This window comes from Phasianus colchicus, chromosome 12 (assembly GCF_987193195.1).
Source record: "Phasianus colchicus chromosome 12, bPhaCol1.hap1.1, whole genome shotgun sequence".
Taxonomy (NCBI): domain Eukaryota; kingdom Metazoa; phylum Chordata; class Aves; order Galliformes; family Phasianidae; genus Phasianus; species Phasianus colchicus.
In genome coordinates, this window is record NC_143447.1 from 14,105,226 (window position 1) to 14,131,793 (window position 26,568).

General features: G+C 40.9%; 1 protein-coding gene across 1 annotated transcript in view; it reads right to left on the reverse strand.

The window, feature by feature from the left end:
* AGBL1 (AGBL carboxypeptidase 1) overlaps positions 1–26,568 on the reverse strand; it is a 374,640-nt gene that overhangs the window by 188,541 nt on the left and 159,531 nt on the right. Inside the window, exon 22 of the mRNA XM_090149019.1 lies at positions 2,512–2,678. Within this exon, the coding sequence (XP_090005145.1) occupies positions 2,512–2,678 (167 nt within the window). The remainder of the gene's footprint in view (positions 1–2,511; positions 2,679–26,568) is intronic.

Sequence of the window (26,568 nt, forward strand, 5' to 3'; positions counted from 1 at the left end):
AACATTAGCTGCAGTTGGAGCCACTGGTTCTCACTTGAACACCCACTACTCATTACACAGTACAGAATTCTGGCAAAGGGATTGTCTGCAAGGTGTTTAAACCACCTCTGCTCAGGGTGTAGAGCACACAAGAAAGACATCCCACAATGTAACCATAACCATTCAGAGCACTCCTGTGTTGCACTTGCAGGCCCCAGGTTTAACTCTGCTTTGGCAAAGGTACAAAAATAATTTGGGTATTTCCATCCTCACAGGAAGAAAGCATAGAAAGTATTCAAGGATGCTGTGTATCTTTGCGATAACTATAGAAGACAACAGCGCTGGTTCTAAGCTATAAACACTTCCTGCTCCTTAAACCCTCTAGAGCTGGAAAAAGTAGACTATAATTTCCATTGATGTAGTGACACACCACCAGTAAGCAGAAAGACTCTGCTTACTTGTGCTCCTTGTGCTATCTAAAAGGAGAAAGACTGGACTTCATCTTTATAGAGTAAGATTAGACTGTGTGATACCCCAAACTGCAACCTCCAGAGAAATGTTTTGATGGATAATCATTTTTTTATTTCAAAGTCTGCAAGTTTTTTTATTTCAAAGTCTGAACTGGGGGGAAAGGCCTGGATACAGCTGCTCTCCTGCCCATAGCAGTGTGCTCTCTGTATTCTGCATTCTTCCTTTGGTTCCTGTAGGCCTCCTATTCCCACTAAAATCAAATTATGCAATTCTCTTGGCGAGACTCAAAGAAACCCAGAAGCAAAATATTAATTTTCTGAATCAGAATCAATACACTGCACAATCACTTTCAATGAATTATTTATCATAAAATAGAATATGCTTACAAACCCCTTGGTTCCCATGTCTCCCTTTTCCCAATCTCCCACAAAAAAGCTCCTGCAATATGGCAAATCTCTAGACAGGAGCGAACAATGCAATGTTTACTTATACTACAAATGCCAACTAATGGTACCTAACACATCAGAACTCCATAAATCTGCAATTCTAGCCACTGAAGTGAAAACAAACAAGTAACCATCACACTGCCTTTCAGCAGTGGCATTCCATCCCTCGATGACATGGAGTTAATAACACTGGGGAACCTTGAAGGGACAGAGTGCTTTGCTTTCAACCACCACAAACGTGTTTGGAATGGTATGGGAGCTTTACAAGACAAGGGATTTTTCTTTAATTGTTAACTTCTTTAAAAGTATTTGTCATTAGAGAGCATCTTACTGCTATATTGGTAAAGGTCCATTACCTACACAACGTCAGGAAAAATGAAATGAATGCTCACTAACATGAAATCAACCAAAGAAAAAGGTAATGGGAAACCACACAAATGAAAGTGCTCACGGAGTTAGTATGACCAGATGGCTTATTTTCAGCGTTTGGGGCAAGTCAAAGTTCAATATTTTCCTTCCCAGAAGTTATTTTCATGCAAAAGCTCTTCTAGCTCTAATTCAGAACTGAAATTTTGATTTATATCTCAAACCCATCCACCTGGCCAGGCTTCAGTAGTTCTCTCTAATGACACACCAACAATTTGTCGGATGGCTGTCCACAATACTGAAACCATTTAGGATACATGCTAATTGCTTCATTTATGTGTTCCTATGTACAAGCGAGCACAGCTATACCAAAGGAATGTCTCTATATTTTAGTTCTCTTTTTTTCATTGTTCCCCATAAACATTAAAAACCACGAACAAGCTTGTAAGAATGGTTTCAGGCATGAGGAACAGGTGGTGCTAATGTCAGTTAAGTATTCCTGCAGGGGGAAGACTGGAAGCTTGCTGTAAATTATGGGGGCATTTCTGCAACAGAAAAATTGGCTTTTCATTGATGAAGCTGGAAGCACTCTTTGATAACAAACCCACTGGGAGCTTCAAATCATATCACATCACTAAGTTTTTTTTTCTCCATTTGTCTTGAAAAAACATTATTGCAAGTGTAAGTGCTTGCATGTAGCACAAAGAAGAGGAAGGTTTAGAAAGACCACATACACTTCTGATTCATTACAGCTGAAGCATCCCATACTCTGACATGTATCCAGGCCAAATTCCCCATATATTTATACTGAGGCAACCTCGCTTGCATACATCCCATTGAACATAAGAAACTAAGAAATGAATTTTTCAATTTGGTAAAAAAAACATCGATTGGATAATGACTTCATCACATGCACCAAAAGTCAGAAACCTATGCTTTATATGTCTGTAGGATTAGTGCTGTGAGGAAAAGAGGAATGACTGTGTGAATCCTTGCAGAATCAGGCATATAAGTTTCTAAATCATACCATCAAAGCCCTTTACTAATCTTCAATATTAGTTCCCAGTGCTAGAGCACTTAGAGAACGTCCTCCCTGTAGGTGATTGTCTCCACAGAGAGATATGAGATGGACAGAACATCACCTGAAACTTTGGTTTCCTGCTGATGAATTACTCTGGGACAGTGCCATCCATATGCTCAAGTAATATTTTGAGAGGAAAATGAAAATCACAAGAAAACTGTCACTGACCTTTGTGCCCGGTCTGTTATTGTTATTTCTTCCTCCAGATCTAGGAGTAGCGCTGCCTGAGCCATCACCTTCTTACTGCAGGGCAAGGATTTGAGGTGCAGAATGAGTAGAGCAAGGCAAAACTTGCTTCCCATCTCCTCCAGCTCTTGAGTTCCCAGCTGCAGGCCCTGGTGGAAAAAAGTAGGAAGTTTCATTGCTGGGTGTACAAACTGCAGGTGTTGGGAGATTGTTTTTCAGAAGGGCAGCTGTTAGTTTTCTTCCTCCCAATTGAATGAGGTTTTCGTTTGCTTTCTATATACGCAGAAATTTCAGTCATTCATGAAGTCAATGACAGCATTTGTTCTACAGGATCTATTCTAAAATAGCTTCTATTCTACAACTGGGGAAAGAGGCAAGCAATGTAACTGCTTTGGTTATGTTTACTGAAGTTGTCATTGTAAAAATTAGACTCATACCCCAGGAGGATCTGACTAAATACAAATCATTAGGTCTCATTTTTTCTTTCTCTCTGTAGAAGTGTCATCTCCCTAAGCAATGGGAAACAAATAGGTTTGATGACTGTAAATACTGGGCAGTGGCAGAGATTAAAGAAAAAACAGTGAAGAGGGGAAGGAGGGAAGATCTTTAACAAGTTATGAATTGTTTTTTAAGAAAATCAATTACAAAGTAATTGCAAAATAACAAACAACACTGAGGAATTTCTCAGTCTATTAAAAGCTTATGTCTCTAGTAGGGATGTGCAGGCAAAGAAATGCACAAACAGGATTGGGATTACTAACATCACCTTTCTAAGAGGACTCCTTCAAGCTGTGGATCCTCACTTGGAAGAGCCCTGACTTGAATAGTCTGTACATGTTTTTTCACTAAGTAAAAAAATAAAGATCCAACAAAAAAGTAACACATCAAGGGCCTACATAGGAGTAATCCGGCGTAATTACTGGTAGTTTCTCACAAGCAGTGAGATGGCAAGAGACCAAAAAAACTCCAAAAACACAAAAGAATCACTGAAAAAAAAAATAACCCTAAGAAACTCAAAATCCCTCATCTTTGGCATTTAGTGATCACATCATGTGTTACTCCTTAATGCTATCACACCAGGGGTTGAATCAATTGCTGAACAATTGCTGCCTTTGTCAGTATCAGCCCTGTGTGCTTTTGAAGCACAAACCATCTCTGCAGCCAACCTTCTGACAAGAACTCCAATCCCATTTCCAAGACTGTTTCCTTAGCAACTGCCATAAGTCCATGTTCACAGCCCTGGCAGCAGCCACAAGCACGGTGTGCGCTCCATGCCAGCATGGCCTGCACTTGACCCTCCACTCAGTGTTTGTTAGTGGACATCTTATAGCTAACAGAGCCAATATATATATATTCCAGTAACCCATAACAGGGGGCTGAGCTCTGATCACATATTTCTTAGCAGTTTGTTTTGCTCTTTAAATTTTTATATGTTTCCTGTGTAACGTTGCATTTTTAACTTCCCTAGGACCTTCTGCAGAGCTGAGAGAAAATGGGAGCCAACAGCATGCAGGTGGATGGAAGAAAGAGGTTTCTCAGGTGACCATCTACAGCTCCCTTGTAATGCTTTTTTTGGTTCACGTTTGTTAGAGGCCACAAAGTACCTCAGAGGGTGAAAGCCTCCGCTTCAATCCCAGCAGGTCCAGAATGTACAAAGAAAATCTGGCACTACAGAAGCCCCATCTGATAACAAATATATTTTCATATAGTAATACATTGAAATTCTACTTCTTTTCTGAAACTCTATGAGTAAATATGAATAGGTAATTAAAATGATGAACAGGAACAAATAATGCATTATTTTGAGCTCAAACAATACTGAGTGGTTGGACAGCTAGATAGGCAGAGGACATGCCAAAAAGAGCACACAAACAATAAGAGCAAACAGAGCCTCACTACCAGGCAGGGCTGAAGGACTCTGGAGAACTGACTTCTGCACTCAGAAAGTCTCTTAAATATCTTTAAAGCAGTCAGCAAATCTCTAACACCATTTCTTCTCCCACCCTAATCGCCTATACTGCAAGCTTTGCTAAGTAAGAGCCAGGTACAATGAACTATAGTAATTATTAATAATGGTAAGAAAACAGATGAAGAGGCTTCGAGGAACCAATGGTCATTAATACAAAACAGCGAGGGTCTAGCAGCTCTACACAGATTCCTAACTTTCATTATTTTACTTCAGAAGATATTTTAGTGTGCCAGAGTTACAGTCGGCAGGTAGAGTGGTGACATTTCTGAGCAAAAAAATGTCACTTCCACAGCAGAAGAGTTATTCTCTCAGGGCTCAAAAATACAAAGAACATCTTGGGGCTTTCCCTGGGGTGTATCTCAGGGTCCTGCTTCCAAGGCCTAGGCAGCACACTAAATACCTATCAATCCAGGAGATGCGAATAGTGACAGTGCTAAAACTCAGCCTGTGGGCTTACGATTCCCTGGGGTTTTATTCAGATATGAAGAGGCCTTAAGAAACTATGAACAGAGAAATAATAATAATAAAACTATAATACACCTGAGAAGCCTCAGACAGTAACTGCTCATGCTCTGAAGTTAGCTGCTGTATGATGGATCCATATTGCTTTCAGAACAGACAGCTTGGGAATAACAGCTGAAAACCTCAGCTAGAACATTACAAGTTAACACATTTAATTCACCTCAAACACAGGCAGACATTTTCTCACTCAGAAAATGCTCTCCCTCTTCTTCCTCAGCTCTCAGCAGAGGTTGGGGCTGAAGCTGCATAGGTGACTACCATTAAAGTAAAGACGTCGACAGAACTGACGTATCAAACTAATGGTATTGATGACATTTGCCAGCAGTGCCATCAGCTGGTGCTCTGGTTAGGATCCAGCCCCTCTTGCATTGCTTGAAAGGGATTTTCCTCGTAGCTCTGCAGTACACAGAGCTGTAAAAATGATCAGATCATGCTCACAACTTTGAGTTGTGAAAAAATTCTATGAGAAATAACAGAAAGAGAAGCGGTGAACTTTGGTTTTGGTTAAGAAGCTGGTGGGAAGCACACCTCCACAGCTGTGAAGCTACGATGTTTCTACTCATAGTGACAATATATAACCCATTTGCCATTACAGGAGGAAGCTGTTCTACCTGTCAGCAGGTTCTCTGCTTTGTCCTGAATTCTCAGTGACCCTATCCTTCTCTATCACAATGCTTTATGGCTCCGTCCTCCTTTGGAGGCATCTGTATGAGAAGTGGAACACAGTGCAGTCTTCCAAGCCAGCAAAACCTAAGCAAAGTCTGAATCAAAAAACTGGACCAGAAAGCTGCAGACAAGATCATCAGTCTTAATTAGTTTAGGCTCAGAGATATGCTAACAAAGCTATTCTACTTTGATGATCAGCTCGTATCTTTGCACAGTTCCTGCTCTTCGTAAGATGAAAGCAGCAGTCTGGATCAGCGTTGGCTTGATACATCACACTCTGCTGCACAATACAAATATGCCCATTGGTCCCATGGGCCCCCTCATGCGAGTCTTTTAAAGGCATAATGTTAAAGGATAACAGGTTAATCGTTTCCTGGCTATTATAAAGAATAATGGAGCTAAATATTTTTTGCTAATCTCTTTTCATTTTTTCATACCACGGCAGACAGTATGGCAAGAGACATCACCTAGTAACACTCTAATATTAGGATATATCTTAATACATGATTTTGTGGGAAGAAACATTCCAGAGGAACTCAACATGGCTAATCAGATGAATTAAATGGACACAGTCTGTTAGCTCTTAGTCTAGTTAGACCAATACATTTATTCTCTTTTCCACCAAAACCGTTTTTATTATAACAGCTAGGGCAGTGAGGTGTTCGCCTGCATCTCCTAATTGACACTGTGTCACAGTAACAGGAAACATGGAAGGAGGAAAAAAAAATAAAGCTATTCTGTGATTTATCGTTTGGCCAAGATGATGGCAATAAAAACTCTCCTAATGAAAGTTGATGAAATCATACCGGAAAAAACAGTTTATTCACATTCAGCACTGATGCATCAACTATATATTCACAACTAAATGCTTCCAATGTCTCTCAATTTGCCCAAAAACACATCATGGGCTAAAAGACAATGTAACGGGAAAACTTCATTATTCATTACTCATATGCTTTAAACAATCCCACAGCCAAAGGCAGCAACAGTTTCATAACACAGATATTGTTGAAGAAGGTGGAAGGACTCCAAAAGTTAAATGAGAAATTTCTCTCTCCAGCAGGGTAGCTAGAGCTGCCGTTAAACTGGAGTTGAAAGATATTAATAAACACAAGTAGACAACAGATTTCAGAGCCATCATTTTTCTCTCGCATTCAGAGAAAAGAGATCTTTGGCATGCAGTATGGTCACTTCTGGGCACTATTCAATCCTTGAGGCAATATTTTTTCCCTGCAAACTTACTTCCAGTCAACACATATACACACACATGCAGAGTATTCTCTGCATCTCAATTGCTTTACACATGCACAATGGTTATGCCCTAAGGCTGGGTATAAATAAATTGACAGTCTGGTTTCCCACTAATTCCATCAGTGAGCTCTCCATCGGAATACTAATAGAAACTGTTTCGAGGCTGTACAGGATATAAACCACACAGCTGAATGAAACATTTGGTGCCTATAGCCGAAATTTTAGCCTGGACCAGCCCCAAAAGATAGTGTCCTTTAAACCCCTGTGAAAGAAAACATGCTGATACACATTGGGGAACCAGCTATTGAGATGAGGACAGTAGGGAACGAGCCAGCTTTTCTCATGCCCCAGAGATCCCTAAGCAGTAGGTATGGCAAGCAGAACAGACGAAGTTTAGGGGATGGAAATTTGGGCCAAAAGATTTCAAAGGGATTAAGCAAGCAGAAAAGGCTGAAGAGAAAGAAAAAAATTGGGTAGCAGGAATAGTAGAAAGATGAGAGGGGTTGAGTTAAAGACAGAAGATAAAAGGACTGGAGAGATAAAAGGATGAGAAAGAGGGAGAGGTGGTTGAGGTCAGTGGATGCTGATATGGAGCAATGATAACAAGAGGAAGACTAATGGAACCCTGAATCCCCATCTCACTGTTGAAAAGGTGTGCCTCACTGTGAACATCAGTCCTCAGTATGCTTAGTACTTTGGCCACTGGGTGAGGAAATAAGGCCCAGCTTGCCTTCAACCCTCTCTGAAAATCTGCTGAATTTGGCTGGTGTTCTGATTCAGCTGGGACTGAGCAAACTTCTTTGTTTTGGTACCCAAGAATGGGTTATTGATTTGTCATTCAAACGGACTCTTTCCCTGGCTAAGGATGCTAACAAGGCAAGATTATTCAAGGGATGGAGGGAAGCAGATCAGAAAGGAGAAAGAGGCCTGAAAGGCTTGCTAATAGGAGAACTGGGGATTTAGCAAACAGTAAAACTGGTGGTCAAGTTCTACTTATTTAGATAGCATAGAAAACCATCCAAGACGAGCACAAGGATGGGATTACATTCTCAACACCCTCCTTCAGAGACTGCACACTCACACACAGCAGTAGTGGTTGGGTAGGGAATGCTTCCAGGCTTGTTGTATGCTGGTACACCTCTTATGCACTGCTGCATGAGACTGAAGGTAGTATAGGGTACCTGAAGGTCCAGTTTTGCCAGATCACTTTTTAGGTATTACTGGGACGAATGTACACATTTATGTGGGGAATAATTGTGAAAAGTGGCATAATCAGGAATAAAAGATGGACAAAAATAGAAAGCAAAACCAAGATATTCTCCCCTATGTAGACAAGCCATATAGGTAAACATTATTCCTTGCAGAGCTCTTGTTTTCCAATAAGGTTGAGTAGTAGACATTGGTTTTTTGTCTCATCCATTACCATGTGACATAATAGGGAAGTATTTTTAGGCTCCGGATGGACCCAAACCTAGCATTAGCAGATTATCCCTCACTGCAGAAGCTGAGCAATCTTTCACCACTTCCTACAGCGTCTTCTCAAACGTAACCTAAGAGGCTGAACGAAGAATATGAGAAGGCAGAACTGAGCACTTCAGAGGAGCCTGCACTGTTTTGCAAAGACTGGGTCAGCAGTCTCTGAAGGTCTGATCTAAGGATTGCAGACTCTTGTAGGAAGAAGTCTACCTGCATGATCCGGTTCAAGTGGTTCTCTGTACATCATGCATGTCTCCCATGACCAACTAGCCATAATGCACGGGAAGGAAGCAGGAGGAAGACATGGAAGTGAAGGTCCAGAGGACAAAGAACAAAAGTAGTGGGAATTGTCAGTATGTTTTTGTTGTTGTCATTGTTTGTTTGTTAATTAGGGAAAAAAAACCAACCAGAAAATAAATTAAAAAATAAGTGCTAATTCCTGAAAGAAAACAAATACTGCTCCAGATAATTAACTCTCCTACTTGGCAGACAACGAATAGAAATGTGGAAACCCTTCAAGGTCATACAGTGATTCCAGGCAGCGTGAGAAAAGAAAGCTACTTGATACTGGCGACAACTAAGTGCTTTGTTCAAGAAAATTTCTTTCTTTAATGCAGGTCCTAGTACTGGCAACAGGCTAACTGGTGTTACCCCATCTTACTGTGCCTTGAACATTCATCTGTAGTCTACCCACGACTTTCTCTCACGCATATACCTTCTGCTGTGTGAACTCTGTGGAACCTGGAACAAGTCACAGACAGGTTATAGCCTGAGGTGCCTGAAGATTAAATGTGAGGTGGAGCTCTAAGTACATCTGAGAGTCTGTGTCAAATGAATTAGCTCATAAAAGCAGTCTGGGAAAGCAAGAAGTTGAATTTTTGCAATCCTAAATTGGCAGTTGAATCCCTGGATCACTTTTCCTCCTTCTCTACTTCCACTACTCTGCTATGAGTAACTTCAGCATACAGAAAAGCGAGCAGACTCCAGGCCCACCCAAGCATTTTCAGCTATGAGTTTAACCTATTTGGCCATATTTCACCGTGGGAGCAAAATAATTTCCTAATCCTGGCTGGTGATCACTACATGCTTGGGAACAAAAGGATTTATGATGTTTACTCTGGCTAATGTAAATACAGATGCTATTCAGAAAGTGTCTAACCTGTTTTGAACATTCTTAATACAGCATTTGTCTCCATAATGTCATTCACTATCAGGTTCTCCTGGTTAATTATGTGTTATATAAAGAAGCAACTGTATCTTTTCATGAAATGCCCTCCATATTGTTTTATATTACACAACACCTTGTTATTTTTCTGTGTGGCTTTAGAGTAGAGTAAGTATTTACAGTAACAACACTGGGAAATTCCACAGCAGATTTTATTTGGAAATTCACTGTGCTATAATCTGCAATGTAGGAAGCTGTGAAGCCTTTCTCTCTCACTGATAAAATACATGCTATTCTGCCTATCCCAGAGGTGATGAAAATATTTATTGACCAAAACGATACAGCAAGGCTGGTATGCCTTTCTTCCCATCTAAAATAAGACCCCAAGATGGATCACGTTATCATTTTTGCACCAACATAATGATTTAGACACAAGAATGCATTTAGCAAGAAGCCAGCACAGCATGACCCAGACATCACAGCATGCTCCAGCCTGATAGCTGTCTGCCCCACAGGATCTCTGGTGCTCTGGTCCCATGCTAGCACATTACAGACACAAGCAGACCAGCAAAGCTGCATGTTGGCCTGGCAGCAATGTTACATGGAGTGGAATTTAATGGGGTGGTGAGTCTGCTTCCTGCTATGCTGCCACCAAATACCCACATCACTGTGAAGCCTCTCCCCAGCACAGTGCTGAGTGTTACTGCTGAGCTCTCTGCACTCCTTCCATTTCTCTCTATAGCTCAAGTATCACTAATACTCTCCCATATCGAAGCTGCTTTCCAGGCCACTAAACACCTTCACGTGCTTTCTCTAGCCCCCCTTTCATTATTTCTTTTCTCTTACAAAGAAAATAACCCATAACACACACAGTAGTCCAAAGGAGGTACAACCATTCACGTCTACAGGGATATTATAACATCTTCCAAGTCTACATTTTTTCACACACGCAAGCATCTTACTTGCTTTCTTCTTTAATGCTGCTGCTGCACATAGCACAGATATCTTTATTGAGCTGTCTTCCTAATCGCTACTACTTATGTTTTTCTGAACAGTTAGAGCTAATTCAGAGCCCAACCATGTGTTTGAATGCTTTAAACTATTCTTTCAAACATGCTTTACCCTGCCACCGTCTGCATTTTATCTTCCATTCCCATAACCACAATCTTGCTGTCCTCCTTCCTACTGTATAATTCATATCAGCTGCAAACAGTAAATCTTAGTATTTTACTGTTCTCCTCATTTTTCAGTCATTAAAGAAATACAGACCAACACAGATTGGTAGCCGAGTCACTTTACTATCCATTTCTTCCCACCCCAATGATGCTTAATATATCTCACCTATTTTTCCAGACTTTTAAGTAGGTTTTCACTATACAAATGACCCTTTTGTGCCTTACTCCAAAACTCCAACTTTTTTTTTTTGCAGGAAACTCTTTTCTTATTAGTTCTGACTTATTTAGGATGTCCATCAATGCTGCTCACTTAAATATGAGTCTTGACAAATGAGAAACTTTATATACATTTCTCCTTCACTCTTCCACTCCATACATTTCTCAAAAAAAAAAAAAAGAAAGAAAAAAAAAGCAAACAACCCACCATGTCATCAAGACAATTAACTCAGTCCCTGTGCTTCCCTGTCATTGTGTTTCTCCAGTGCTTGTGGTTCCTTTTTTTGGTGGTTCTCTGCCTCTGGAGCAAATTTTAAAATATAAGGAATCATAATTAACGTGTTGCTAAGCATGTTTTAAATGTCTGCTATCTACTCTACTGGCCATTATTAATGATTTTAGCAGTTCAAATCTTCCATTCCTTTGTTCCCTTACAACTCTTACAGGAATAAAACCTGAGCTTCACCTGATTCTGTGTGTTGCAGCCTTGGCTGAATATAAAATAGCACCAACAGATAACATGCAGGCATTGTCTTCCTTCATAAAACAGCAAGCGCAGTCCCATAGCATTCTGCTCTGTTCCTGTTCTGGCTGCCTACCAGCTCTGCCAATGTGCTTGTGGCCCCAGGACAGCATAAATAGCTCCAGAATGCATCCAAATCTCAGCCTTCACAATTCCTTATTATTCCAGTCCTGAGGGTCCACTGTTTCCTTCCAGAGCCTTTTGATTATGCCTTGGAGCATGCCTCTTTTTCCAGATCTAAGTCTGTCCTATACCAAATCCCTCATTTCCTCTGACTCCTGCTTCCATTGGCACCAGAGCAAAACTTCTACCCGAGGGCAGTCTCCTTGCCTGGGCCACGCCAAATGCCAGCTCCTGCAGTTAAATTACCATGCACATATTCACAGATCAGCCCAAGACCTTCTCTTTGTTGGTCTCTTTAAAAATTTACTTTAAACAGGTCTTCACAAAGAGATCCATGAGTGAGAGGTAAGGGCACAGAGCCATTTACAGCTCTGAGCCTTTCTCCTTTCTCAAATTTTACATACAGTGTATGGCCATCCCCTTACTCTGACACTTTTTCCTCATGTCAATTTTCCATCTTTTTTAATTTCATGAGTTCTCTTTGGTCATCTTCAGCTGTCAAAGCTGGTCTCCCCACCTAACACTCCCTCCAACTTCAGGATCAGTGATGGTAAACAACTACAATTCCAGAATTTATTGTATTTGTACTTCTGAAACAACAAAGGAACCATTGATTTCCCAAGCCAAAGATACACAGGAAAGCGCAAAAAGCATTTATGCCCAGTTCGGAGCAGAAAGGAAAGAGATACTGTTTGGTGAGGAATCCAGCTTGCTAACTGCTCCTTTTGAAGCTGAAGGATGGGAGTACAAATAAGGGGCTTGTTGGGCTGTTTTCTAATGGGTGTCAGCATAATTATTCTGACAGAGGACACTTGTTGTTGCTTGTTACATTTACTAGAAGAATGAGCAACAGCGAAAATCTGACCATTTCATTTTTCTCTTTTTCTTTCGAGTACTCTGTCCTAGCCACCCAGGGCAAGCTGGTAACACTGAGTGGCACTCAGGTTGCAGAATCCTCTTTGCTGCCTGCTTTGATTTAATATAATTTCATGCAGCAAATGTATATCATCATAAAGCCGTAGAAAGAGTTAAAGAATATGTGAGAAAGTTATCTCAAAGGACAGATTTTACCAAAAGGCCTAAGGAGCAAGGCTGATCATTTTACTGGGAAGCTGGGATAGGAGGGACATCCTGTAAAGGGTCTTGGGAATACAGACCACACATCTTGATGTCTGGCATCTCATTAAGGTGAAACAGTTGCTATCAACTGCTAATCAGGATTTGAAGGTCTGCAGAGTCCAAAGGGTGAAGATTCTACATTATTACAGGAGATATGAACCCATGGTGCTTGCCCACAAGGAGCCGATCAGCAGCATGAGCTTAGATATTTGGACTTATCTACCAAGGATGAGTATCCATTAGACACAAACTTTTGCAAACCACCTATAAGCCTTTTCCACTCTATAATCCCACCAACATCTCCGCTTACTGTGCTTTTGGAAAGAAATCAGGTGTTTGAAGGCTGTAAGGAACAGACTGAAGAAAGGGAAACAAGATCAGAGAGACAGAAGTAGGGCGAGGGGGAGGCAACTGTCTCTATCAAGTGGGATAACTGATGTGACTCACACAAAAGCAGCTTATGTTTCCTCTTGTTCCACAATATTTCCACTTGGGCTTTTTCAGAGGAGACCAGCCAGAAGCAATTGCACAGCAGCTGAGTAATGCCTCAACCTCTAGAGCATCAGGTCAAAAAAAAAAAAAGAAAAAAAGACGTAGGCCTCATAAGAATAAACTACATGTCTCTGAGTCTTTGGAGACCTACTGACCATTCACAGTGTGATGCAGGCAAATCTTTATTAACAGAGAAGATGCTGACTCCAGATTATAGGCTTTCAAGACTTCTCATCTTGCAGCTGTGCTACCTGAGAAAATTTGCATAAGAACAAGCTGCCTCTTTCTTAGAAGTCTTTTTCAACCTGCTTTTATGATTTCCACTAAAAACGATAATCCTCTGTTTGTGACACTGCAATCATTTCTACTGCAGTCAAGTGCACTGTCCAGAAAGAGGATTACTGTCTCAGTTTGGGGAAGTATACAGACTTTAGAAAGAACAAGTTCGAAAGCAAACGACCTTGGTAATAAAGAACAAAAGAAGAGAAAACCACAGTGCATATGATCAGATCTACCACTTTCAAGAGACATCTGATGCTTCAGGCTCATAAAAACTGATATTTCCTACATATGTTTGTACAATGGAGCTGGAAAAATTGGCAACGTTTACCTTCACTGCGCCAACCCAACATACACTCAGATTTTTCCTTAGACAAACTACCAATGTTTTAAATGTAAACACTGGAGACACATATACAATAAACCCAGTACAGCACACAATGCCATGCATTTAGCACCGTGTCTTGTGAGGAGGAGCATCGCCTCACGTGGTGCTGAATGTCAAACAACTGTTCTAAATCACTGCCGCTGGCAGTTGCTCTGAAATCCAAAGAACAAACAGTTAAAAAAAATAAAAGCAAAAGCCTTTTTCTTTTTCCCCCCAAGAAGATAATTTAGCATGACTTTCTACAGAACAATTTGCATGGGATTACCCACAATACACTGCATTATGGTAATACTCTACAATCTCTGATGCATATTAGACTGGCAGTGTTAAAAATCTGTCAAAGGAAAAATAAATGATACAGGAAAATGATGATGTAAGACAGGACAGTAAACATTCTGCACCAGTGTAATCTGCCAAAATTCACTCCAAAATTGGCCTGGGAAAGAGAATGAGAGTATTGCGCACTCGGAACAGCTTTAGGGAACATTCCCAACTCAAGCAGAAAACAATACCTGACTGACACACGGATGTAATCACAGAGGAGTGCAAAATACAACAAACCCGAATGAAGAGCTGAATAGGAAACAAGGAGTGATTTTCTTCATTTCTTTGATTTCCCACTGGGTAGTAACCTGGAGGGAATCTTCCCTCTTGTTCATCCAAAGAGGGTTCGGTTCACTACCCTTCACCACACACGTTCACTCAGTCTGCCTTCTGCTCCTCTCCAAGGCCCGCTGTATCTTCTTCTGATGTTGCTAGTGATCCTTAATAGACTCTGGACAGCCTCTGTGTTCTGTCCCCAGAGCTATTTCAGTCACGGAATCCAAACTACTAGCATCTCCTTCCCTCGGCCACGGTTGGCTGCTCAATGGGCTTCACCCAGGGAACAGGGACTCTAAGATTTTCTTGCATTGACCTTGTACTTTCTTACATAAAAAAACGCTGCAGGAAAACAGTATCAAATGAACTGACTTTGCCACTTCCACATATATTCCTAGTAATTCAAGTAATTGTCTATCACTCCCCAAATCCCTAAGAATCGTAGAATTATAGAATAGCTTACGTTGGACAGGACCTTAAAGATCACCGAGCTCCAACCCCCTGCTATGGGCTGGTTGTCCCCACCAGCTCAGGCTGCCCAGGGCCCCCATCCAACCTGGCCTTGAGCACCTCCAGGGATGGAGCATCCACAGCTTCTCCACAGTTCTTTATCCAATGAGCAGCATAGTCTTCAAATCCATATATCTCCATTATAGAGATAGGGATATGGTACAGGCCCATGTGCCTTGCACAAGTCCAAGTATACAACACCAGTTGCCCTTCCTTTGTTCACCAATGTTATCAGTCCAGTGTAGAAAGCCACCAGCAAAGAGTCATTTAATTGGGCAAAGGTATTTTTCTGGCAAAGCTCTCAAACTAGCAGGGGTAAAGACACTAAAGAGGGAATGAGGCATAGGTTTAGCCAAGAGAAGGGAAAGAGAGAAGTAGTATTTTCCACATGGGTTTCTTCATTACTTCTCTCACCACTAAGTTGCAGAAAATGGAGGAAAAAAAAAAAAAATCAAAAAAAAAAAATCAACAAACAAGCAAGGGATGAGGCCAAATTATATTTGCTGAAGAGGAGTTATAGAGATTAGTGTAGTAATTAATCAAGACAACCATGTCAGCAAGGGTCTGACCTTTATTCCTGCCCTAGTAACAGCTTTGTCCCTGATGACTTTTGGCTTGCATGCTAAAGCGATTTAGATACATCCCTCAATTAATCGCAGGATATCCTCTGGGAGATAGGAGAGCAGTACTGCAAGCTGCAAAGGGATGCTGAATCAGAGGAGGAGTGACCTAGTGAAGGGCACCTAGTGAAGGACATCAGCAGACCTGGGAAGATAACCCACAATTCTCTTTACCTCTTATACTTTACCCTTCACTGCTGGAAGCACAATTGTTTGAAGCTATTAATTTGAGATTCTGCCATATTAAAAAAAAAAAAAAAGATTTAAAAAAAAAAGAAAAAATAAGAGTCTTAAATAACTTGTGTCTTTCTCTGTAAAGAAGCAACAGCGCCACATCAAACTCACTCAGGCAAGATGAAAGGCAGCTGCAGAGATCAGGGCAGCAGTTAAACTTCAGTTACTTCCCTCTTCTCTCTTTTTTTGTGAGATAATGTCCTTCTCACAGGCAGACGCATTGCCTATCCCACACTTGGAGAGTGTGGAGTCCCTTGCTCAGTGTTTTGGGTCACTTGCAGCTTCTGGAGTACCAGCAAGGCTCTGAACACTACTCTCTGACAAAGAACCTCAAAGCTCTGCAGATGCAGTTGGGCACCTGAGCATATGGGAGTACCTTCTATCCTGCACAGCAGGGACAGACAGGTGGAATCTGAGCTCTCTCAGAAAGACAACTTACAACTACAGACCTTCAGTAAATAGGAGGACTAAAAAGCTACAAATTCAGGAGAGAGTGGTGATGCTCAAGATTGGCAGGAGACAGAAACAACATAAGAAGATGCCTGCTTCTATTAGAATAGCTATTATCACAGCAACTGAATACCTGAATCTGTTTTTGTCTCCTAAGAAAAGTAACAAACGTATCTGCACATCATGTTTGTCCATTATGGCAGTTACAAGCAGAGACTGTCAGAGCTTTATACCTGTGAATTACAGTCCCTGTCAGGCTCTTAGCTAGTCAGAGTGAACAGAAGCCTTAAATTAATAGCTTAAGTTACAAAACTCAGCTAACACACGTGTTGAGTACACCCAGCTGGTTGAGAGGTTTTCAGATACTTGGCTGAATGAACCCCAGATCTCCTGCCCAACACAGACAGGGTCTGGTATAAAGTCTGGAATAGATTTTCTAGGGTTTATTTTTGGCAGCTGTTCCACAGTTCTGATATGGAACAGAGACGACCCAGAATGATACTCTGATAGTGAAATGAATCATTCTTTCAGAGCTCTGGGAGCACTAACAGGCCATAAAGGTCCTCAACCAGGCCCACCTAGGGCCTTCACCCATACCTTCTGCCTATCCTAAGAGCCCCACTTCAGCTCAGGGCTCTGCTGTAAACACGCTGGTCTCCAGCTCCAGTCGCAATGCTTGCATGCTTTTACCTGGCTCCACACACCCTATGAGCCTAGACTCTGACTCACAGAATCACAGAATGGCCAGGGTTGGAAGGGACCTCAAGGATCATGAATCTCCAACCCCCCTGCCACATGCAGGGCCACCAACCTCCCCATTTAATGCTAGACCAGGCTGCCCAGGGGCCATCCAACCTGGCCTTGAACACCTCCAGGGATGGGGCATCTCTCTGGGCAGCCTGTTCCAGTACCTGTTCCAGTACAGAGAACTGTCTTCCCAGCTTCACCTTGTCAGTATGGACCTGCCAAGTGGTTTCTGAGCTGTCTGATCCCGTTGACATCACCAGACCTTATCCTGACTTGTGTTTTTGCTTTGATGTTGGAGCTATGGACTTGCCTAATGACTTGGGCTCATAGCTAAACCTAAGTACTCTTCAGAAGCCTAGTCCGCTTACCGTGCTTGGAGGCCATGAGACATGGTATTGTATACCATCTGGTATTATCTCAATTTCTCCTACTGCTAGCACTGATCTTAATTCTTTTCTCAGAAGATACACACATACTATCTTTCTCCCGTACACCTCAATACAGAGGTTACAACATCCTAAACCATGGCTAGATTAAGACCAACCTCACTGCACTACCTTACATTCACTTGGCTGACATCTTCCTGTTCAGAAATAACTAACACATATCACCTCTCAGCCAATATATTTGAATTTAGTCAAAAAAGCTTTTCAGAATAAATAAATCTTTAAACTTCAAGTGTCAAATTCATTTTTGTTAAGGCCAACAGAGCTATCTCACGTTACATACAAAAATAGATTCCCCTTCCTTAGCTATTGTTGGCAAACACGGGTTCTAGTTAGAGAAGTTATTTCTGGACTTTTATTGGCAAGCCTTTTTTTCAGAGACTAAAAGGAGGAGCTGATGCTGGTGGAAAAATTGTTAGACATGACTTTCAAGAAATGGCAGTTTCTGCCAAGCTCTTATGCACATTTCTCTGGGGGGGAAAAAAGGCTTTATTAGCTTTTCTTTCTAGAGGTCACATCTATGAGGGTAAGTGAAAGAAAAAGGCACATACAGAAAGTCCTCGGTCTCAGATTGACAATCAGCTGCACAGTCAGTGCCACAAAAGCCCTTTTGCACTTGTGCCTCTTCCTTCACAGAGGAAAATCCCCATTTTCTTAGCACAAAACGATGGCTGAATATGAATGCAGTGGGGTTTCCAGCAGATTTTGGTACACTGTGTTATCTCCTCCTTGGAAACCCTGTGCACTTCTCATCAGGCACGTATGTAGATCTGTGCACACACATTTACATGATCACAGATGCACAGGGACACATTTCTAAGACTCTAGTATTATAACAAACAACACCCATCCATAAACATGCAATTAAAGTCACATGTTCGTCAGACACACTGGTGCACATTTGAACACCTGAAAGTCTGAGAAAGCACGCATCGGACTGTTTTCCACACCCACGTGTCCACATTCATGTTAACACTGTAGTCTTCCACAGTCTCTAGCTTGCACCCACAAATACTAACTGCATAAACCCACCCCAGCAGTACAAACACTCAGTTAATGTGCAATTCAAAAAGTGTAGGCAGACAGCGAAGTGGGAACATTCCTATCTGTTTCTCTCATAAATTTTGCATGTGGTCTTCAGGCATTTGTCAACAGCATGCTAATTATCTTCAGCAGTTACCATTATAAACAGTAGAATGTAAGAACACAGATCTCAGGCCTTTAGAAGTGAACCCATTACACCCAGAAATACCTGCTACCACTCAATAAATATAAAGGGATGGCACAGAATTGTACTTCTACTTCTGATGCATTTGCTTCACTGTAACGTGGAATTTTTCAGTAACGAGTTAGGAGATAACAGAATAAATATGACTAAATGGAAACATAAAAATTAAGCCCCTTTACAAAGAACAAAGCCAAGCAGTACAATTACCTAGACTCCTAATGAAAATCTAAAATGACTGTCAAATAACTTGGGAAAAATATACCTGTTCTTTTTCACTCCTTCTTCTGTATATGAACTTAGCATACTAATTGTCAGCACACGATAGGTTACACATGCTGTAGTCATGTATAGCCATAAACCTCAGCTGCGTCTTTTGTGACTCAGTGACATTAACTCTGTCCATTCTGTATTCTCTGTTAGTATAGTTTAGGACTGGACAATGCACCAGATCCCAACCTCAGCAGGCCCAGCTCCACCACTTCTGAATTTTCCCACTACAACTCTCCTAAAGCCACTCCAAAGCCCCTAAGGTTTGGTGTCAGCAAAGAAGTAGAAAAATAATGGTTCGGCAGCTGGAAACAGTAAAAGATGGCTGGGATTGAAAACCACTTCCCTGTTTGTTCTGTCCAGCTCTGGGGGCCTCTCTTCTGCATCCAAAACCCACTGAGGACTGTGTACAATTACTACAGATAAGGTTTTAGCTCTGTCCCTACAGGATCTTTCACCAGGTCTGTAAGAGCAGTAGGTACATCCATTCACAGGGGCAAATCATTCATTCATAGGCAAACAGTAAGCCTGCAGAGGCAGATTAGAGTTGCATGTGGAAGTATCCTCACCATGCACTCTGCAGCTGGTTTTCCTCCAAACAGGATGCAAATCCTACACATTCCTATAGACTGCGTTCTCTCTGTACAACAAGAAGCTGTGCTATGGCACATGAAAGTGCCAATGTGCCATGCAAGAATTAGAAGTTTTACGAGTTTTTTCTCCACTTTCACCACCTCCCCCTTCCTCTTACTGTCAAGTGTATACACATAAATGAGATGTATTTGGGGCTTGTGCCAAGACTCTGTAACACAGACACAGAAATAATATGGGTAAAACATGATTTGTTTTGGGAGTGCTCTGGTTGTCTTAAAGAGAAGGTCTTCAGTGACTGATCTGGCCTTTTTGGAAGCTTCTTACTGTTTGAATTCTAGATGAGGACTTATGAGACCTCACATTCAGTTCAGTTTATCACAGCTGTACACCCTCATGTGAAATCAGTGGAGCTGACTGAGAAGAGTAGGGTACTTGATGAAGCACCTTGGGGATTGAAATATGTGTTATTAAATGTACATGAAATAAAACCTCTCTTCAAAATTTCACCCTCATTTATTGCAACCAATCAGAATCTCGAGCAAAGGCAATCTGGCCTTAAATGGACTGTACTTACATATTTGGAGTGAGCCTAGAAGCATCCTGTGCTTCTCATTCTTATAATACCTGTGAGTAGATAACATGCCAGATCTTATCACTATGAAACCAACCTCTCTTTGGGCTGTCCCTCATCTAGGAATGTTTTCACACAGATTCAGAAATCTGAGCTTTTCTGTTCCAGAGAGCATCACAAAAAAATTATTCTGCAGAGACACAGAAAATTTTGCTAATATTTCTCCTCCTTTCTGGCACTGAATTCACAGGAGACATCATTCATGTTACATCAGCTAACAGCAGACACTAAAATGTTACCTGAATACCCTGAGATCAGATGTCTGCCCAGAAGCAGTGCGTATCAAAAACATGACAAACAATTCATCATTTATACAGTGCATCTCTGAATCAAGAGGTTGAAGGTATTTAAATAGGATCTGACTTGACTTTTGTCTGTTGTCTTTTCTGCTTTCTGTCAGCGACTTCTCTAACACCCACTGTTGTGGCAAACCTTGCTTATCCTGTCCTTCTATGCCACAAAACGTAACCAGATTGGTTTGATTTCCACAACGCCTATGCTGAGAAAGATATTACTAAGAAGCTGTGGAAGAGTCAGGGAACACGTGCTGTGTTCAACATCTTGTTAAACACTGGATGAACAGTAATGAGAAAACTTTACAAGGAATAAAGCATTTCCCCTTACTCTACAATGCAGCAGGTCACACCAGCTTAGAGAGCCAGTACTGACAGCAATTGCCTGCTTTGTTTTGCTTTCCACCACCTTAGCACCCTTTTGTCAATACCTGTCATTGAAGTGAGCTGCACGGTGTGAGGAGGCCGCCCAACCCTTCTGCTCCAATCTCAGCTAAAAGAGGAGATGCAACACGGCCTCAGAAGACATCCATCTCCTCTGCACGTGGAAGCACACAGGACAGCAAGGCACACATTCACAAATGCCAGCGCTGTGAGTGTGCTGTCTGTCAGCAGGCTTCATTGCAATCCTATACACCACACTCCATACCTCTAATTAGTTACAAATGCAAAGGAACTGAAAGACAGATTCCCCACCTAGCTTTGCACTTATTAAAAGGTCACCAAGGAAACGTGATTTTTTCCTGTGAACAGAGATATCAAAAGCTAAACCTGAACTTCATCATTGCTGTGTACCTTTTCTTTTCAGTTTTCATTTAGAAATGAACTTCCTTTCCCCTTCACAAGATAATCCAGGCTCCCACAAGTGCTATGCAAGAATGATTTCGCAGAAACGGTGAGAGTTATGCATCCCCTTCCACTTCTCTTCACACTGACAGCCATGAAACAGTGTCATATGACAGAGGAATGCTACACAGTTCAACATAATTTTAGTCGTACGTAGAAAATATAGACCCTCAAGGAGCCATATGTGCTATAGATAGATGCACAAAATACAGACGTGTATTTAAAGCAATAAATACTGATGTCAACTGCACACCTTTTGTGCTCTTCCTAAAACGAGAAACAAATGCATACATACAAACATCTTTGGGCACAACTTCTTGTATAACACACAGACACATCCTCTAACGTGCGCCTAGCTACTGCATATACAAATCTATTTGAAAAGAACAATTATGTAGACCCCATAACTCACTGGTAGTAACATGCCATTGCCACTTGTGTGCTCGTGTCCGTATTCTAACACATACCCCACTTCTATGCATGCAAGAAGCCTAGGAATCAATAACCACTTACAGCCCTTCAATCCAACACTGTCAACTTTGTTCTCCTCTGTTTATAGTGACAGACAAGCAGACTGAGGATAGGGGACACATCAGTATGCAGCGTAGGAGAAGTGGACACTATCAGCATAAGCAACAGACAGGAGCTACTGAATTCAGTAGAAGCTGCTCTTGCCTCCTGCAACCAAACAAGCAGAGCTGCCACTGTCCCAGAAATCTGTTTTATTCCCAGGAAATTGATGCAACCAGATAGAAGAAACCAGAGCAATAACTGGGGGCCATTTTCCTAAGACAGTATAATTGTACAAAAGAAGATTCAGAAAAAAATGCAATTCTTATCTGTTTCCTAGGTCTGAGCAATGATCTTGTCTACATAAAGATGCACAACATGCTCAGTATAACACCAGAACAACTCGATATCATATCCTGCAGAGAAGACAGCATGAAACTAAATATACTTCAGACACAGCAGGCTACCTTTAAAATTGTCAAGTTGCTTCGTTGACCTTTTAAAGCGAATGAACATACAAATGTAATGCATTTGAGAGCAGTCAATACCTCAAGGAATTTCAACCAATCCTGCAGCATGTGGAATAACCAAAAAGCTGTTGGCCTGGCACAAGCTTTAATCGTGTACCTCCATCAAAACTCACAGCCTCATCCACCCAACTGCCACCCAAGCATCTCAGAGCTACTCAGTCTCAGCCTACAACATGGCCTCAGTTTTTCAGCCCTGAGTTTCTCACTGTATCTATATTCAGAAATCTTCTGCATTATGAACACGTCCCATTATGCCAGGCCTGAATCTCTCCTGGGCAGAGATTGGCATTAATATAAATATAATTATGGTTGTTTAATAAATGTATGATGTCTGTCACTCTATCTCATTAAATTAACAACAGGAGTGAATTTTGTATTAGTCGTGACAAGGCCCATTTTCAAAGCTGACATTTAATATCACTCCCCAGTATAATCATACATCAGGGTCCACAAATTAAAGGATTTGGTATGAGCAAGGGATGATCAAATGCGTGAAACCACAGAAGCAGTATTGGTAGTTTGCTGCAGATATTCAGCCTGTGTAATACATTTATCTACAACTGATGAGCCAGCAGAAATTCCAGCCATTTCAGTGCATATGGGGCTGGTGGAAGCGTGCTTGATTTAGAAAAACTTCAGCACTTTGACCTCTAGAAGACATTCCAATCACCAAAGACACAGGCTTGATCAGAAAAGTGACCTTTCAGTCACTATTTCAGAGCCAGTCTGAGCTGTTTTCAGATTCCATTTACTTCATTCTCCCTCACTAGAAAAGACAAGAGGGCTGCTCTCAAAAGGTCACTGGAAAAACGGTGTCCAGCCTACTGCAAACTCCCTATGCACCATCAGACTGCAGGGAACATAAAACCCACAGCTCACTCACCAAAGCTTTCATCTTTGGTGGAAAGCGGCAGAATTGGCCACGGTGTTGACTTTAGGTGCCTGTTCACCCAAGTGCAGGGCATCTCAAGGTTGTGAGCAAGGTACTGCGTTGCCCAAGCGTGTTTATGCTGTGTTACTGAGCTGTCTCCCTTTTTCCCATCATTGCCAGCTGGCGATGCATGCATGCCCTGGGCCATCACAACATGGCTGTACAGCCCGTTCTACCCAAATCAGGTGACAGTCTGATCCAACTCTATTACTTTTCAACGCTGGGAAAAAGAATGCAAGGCAGACAATAAAACAATGGAATTGAAGGCATAATGTAACAGGAAAAGAAAGCGGCAGAGGAAATATCTTCACAAGTGCTGGCCCTCCATTGTTTTCATACAGAATTAGCATTTCAAATCAAATAAACTACTTAATTCAATTCTCAGTTCTCTCACAAGCTAACATCATTTTATATTTATCTCCAAGTCAGAACAAGTCTCTCCACTTGCAGCCTGCTGGCCATCAGCTTTTAAAGGAATACTTCCCACTGAGATGCTAACTGTCCTTCTGATCATGCGGCAAAAACATATACATATTTAAAATTGTATTTTGTAAAAGAAGTCATCACTACCAGGAATAAGCTACTGCAAAATGGACAGTGTTTCAGGGCTTTTTATTCCTGTTGTACGTAGCTGTAACTTCTCTCTTAAACTCATTTGCAGTATCTTCCTCAAACTCATTGAAAATAACCTTTCTCATTGTATTTCTGTATGAATCTCTGATTCAATTTTCTTGTGAAGCTCACTCGCTATTTCCAGCACCCCCAAAGAAAACTTTCTGCAAAAGCTAAGAAGAGGTGGGACACAGTAAGAGACCTGATTAGGAACATTTGGGGAAAAACTTGTTATTTTTTAACCTAAGGCAAAACTTCTTTGTGAAGTATACCAGGTTTGAGGTGGCTTTTCTCAGAAAGAGCTCCTTGGGTTTTAGGTTACATTTCTGATCAGACCACATAAGAAGGATAGCTTTTTATTTTCCAGTCATCGCATTAAATTCTTTTTTACTGTCCTTAGTAATGACTGCCATGAATTTTCAGTTATATTCTTAGCTTCCCACATCTAATTCCTACGTTACTTTGGCTGATACCCATTTTCCCCTTTTTATTTTGCTCAGAGAGAATAAACCTATGCATGTATCCCTCAGAATATCTTTGATCAGTCATGGTTAGGTAATGACCTCTACCGTTGTTCACTCATATCATTCAGAAACTCTAGTAAACAATCATTACTAACAAAGAAGAAACAGACTAAAATAAGTGAAATCCACCTCGTTACAATCCATCTATTATATAGATTCTTCATCAGTGTTACGAGTCACTGTCCTCTATGCTCTAATTATCACCTTCTCTTTACTATTATACCAAGATGGGTTTTAATTAAATGCGTCCTCAATTCTTGATTAGAGAATTAAGCTTTTTTTTTTGAAAATGCAACAAGATCTATTTTAAAAACATCAACTTTTATTTATAATATCTCTGTAATTTTTTTTTCTTCATCTTGTGTTTTGCTTTATTTCTAATACTTCCTCAGCTGTGGAATATTATCCCTTATTAAGGGAAAAACATACATGAACGCATGTTAATAGAAATGCTGTTCTTTGCCCATATTAAACGTAATTGGGTCATGATCACCGGTGTCTAGGTAACCACCAACTCCCACATAAAGATTAATTCACCTTTCCTATTATAATGTGGTCGAAAATAGAGCTAGATTGGATACAACACCTTTTGTGCTAGAAAATAATCATCTGTAATGTTCAGAATCTGTAATAGTATTTACTGCTCCCTACGTGAAATCTCAGGTATATAACACCCAAACAGAAGTCCAGAACTACTGCATTTACTTTTTCTGTGATGAATGCATTTACTTATAAGGTAACGCATCTCATTTTAAAGTTTGATTCTGTGGGACAAGCAGTCTCCTTAGCTAGACTTTGTCAGCACACCTGCATAGATGTAAACCTGAATTATCAGTACACGAAGACACTGCCATTCTGTCTCCTCCAAGCTGCATACACTTATTATCCTTTCCCTCTCAAACAGGATAGATCTGTATCTGCAGATTCTCAAATTCCAGAACTGTACTCTTCCTATCAGGTTTCAGTACAACCAGTTACACTAAATTTCATCAACAAGACCTTTCAGTTGATCTTGCTCACTACTCAAATAGTTAAGAGTATTGTGCAGACTTTTGAGAAATGTATTTTTTCTGCAGCTTTTCCTGTATTTGAACGATTTCTTTAAGACACACTATTTAAGTTTGAATTGCACTTATTTTAATAGAGCTCTTTTTTTGCTGTTTCAGCATTATTTTTCACTTTGTGGAAGATCAGATCTCTTCCTCTGAAGCACAAGAGTCCCTCAGCCATGCATCCTCTATGACCACAGAAAAGTAGTTCAGTTTCTCCAACAAGAAGTCTTCTGCTGCATATCATTTATGCAATCCTTACCCTTCCATCTTTTCTTCCTTCTCTCAATTTCAGCTCTAAAAAGCTGTCAGAATAATATCAATAACACACCTTTCCTTTTCACCAAGAATCTTAAGTGTCCTATGACACACAATTCCACTCATTTCCACATGCATCATCTAAACTCATCTTTGTATCTTGTTTGCCTTAAGAACAAAGTGCACTGCCACATCACACACTTGTTTACTTCTCCGTCCACTTTTCCTAAGTGGAACTCACTTATGATAATTACTTGGTTGAAAATATTTTAACGATTCCTTGTCTCATTTCAGCAGCTGTTAATCAAAGATTAATCCTCTATACTCCAGAAGCTGTCTGTCTTGAGTGTCTGAGAGAAAAATACTATAAAACATCAGCATTGAATGTCTCCAAATTCTCCTTCTTCCAGCTTCCATGAGTAACCAACAGCTTCTTTGATTTCTACTGTCTCCAGCTTATTCATGTCTGACCTGTCCCCACTTATGGCATGTATGTAAATCATTTTTGAATTGTCCCTAATGTCTGCATTTCCATAGGTTGTGTGCTGTGCTGAGATTTCTCTTTTCTGATCATGCATCTTCACTTGTAGATAGCCACCATCCAGCATCACATGCATCAAAAATTTCTTCTCTGGACAAAAATTAGAATATAACACATCCAAGACAGATCACAGCAGTTTTCTCTGTCATCCACCTTCAGTATACAATAGAGACTCTTACATAAAGATAAGCCAGGAAGCTCCAGAAATATCATGTCTAGACACACTGCCTTCTCTGCCTTATAGATTATCCAGC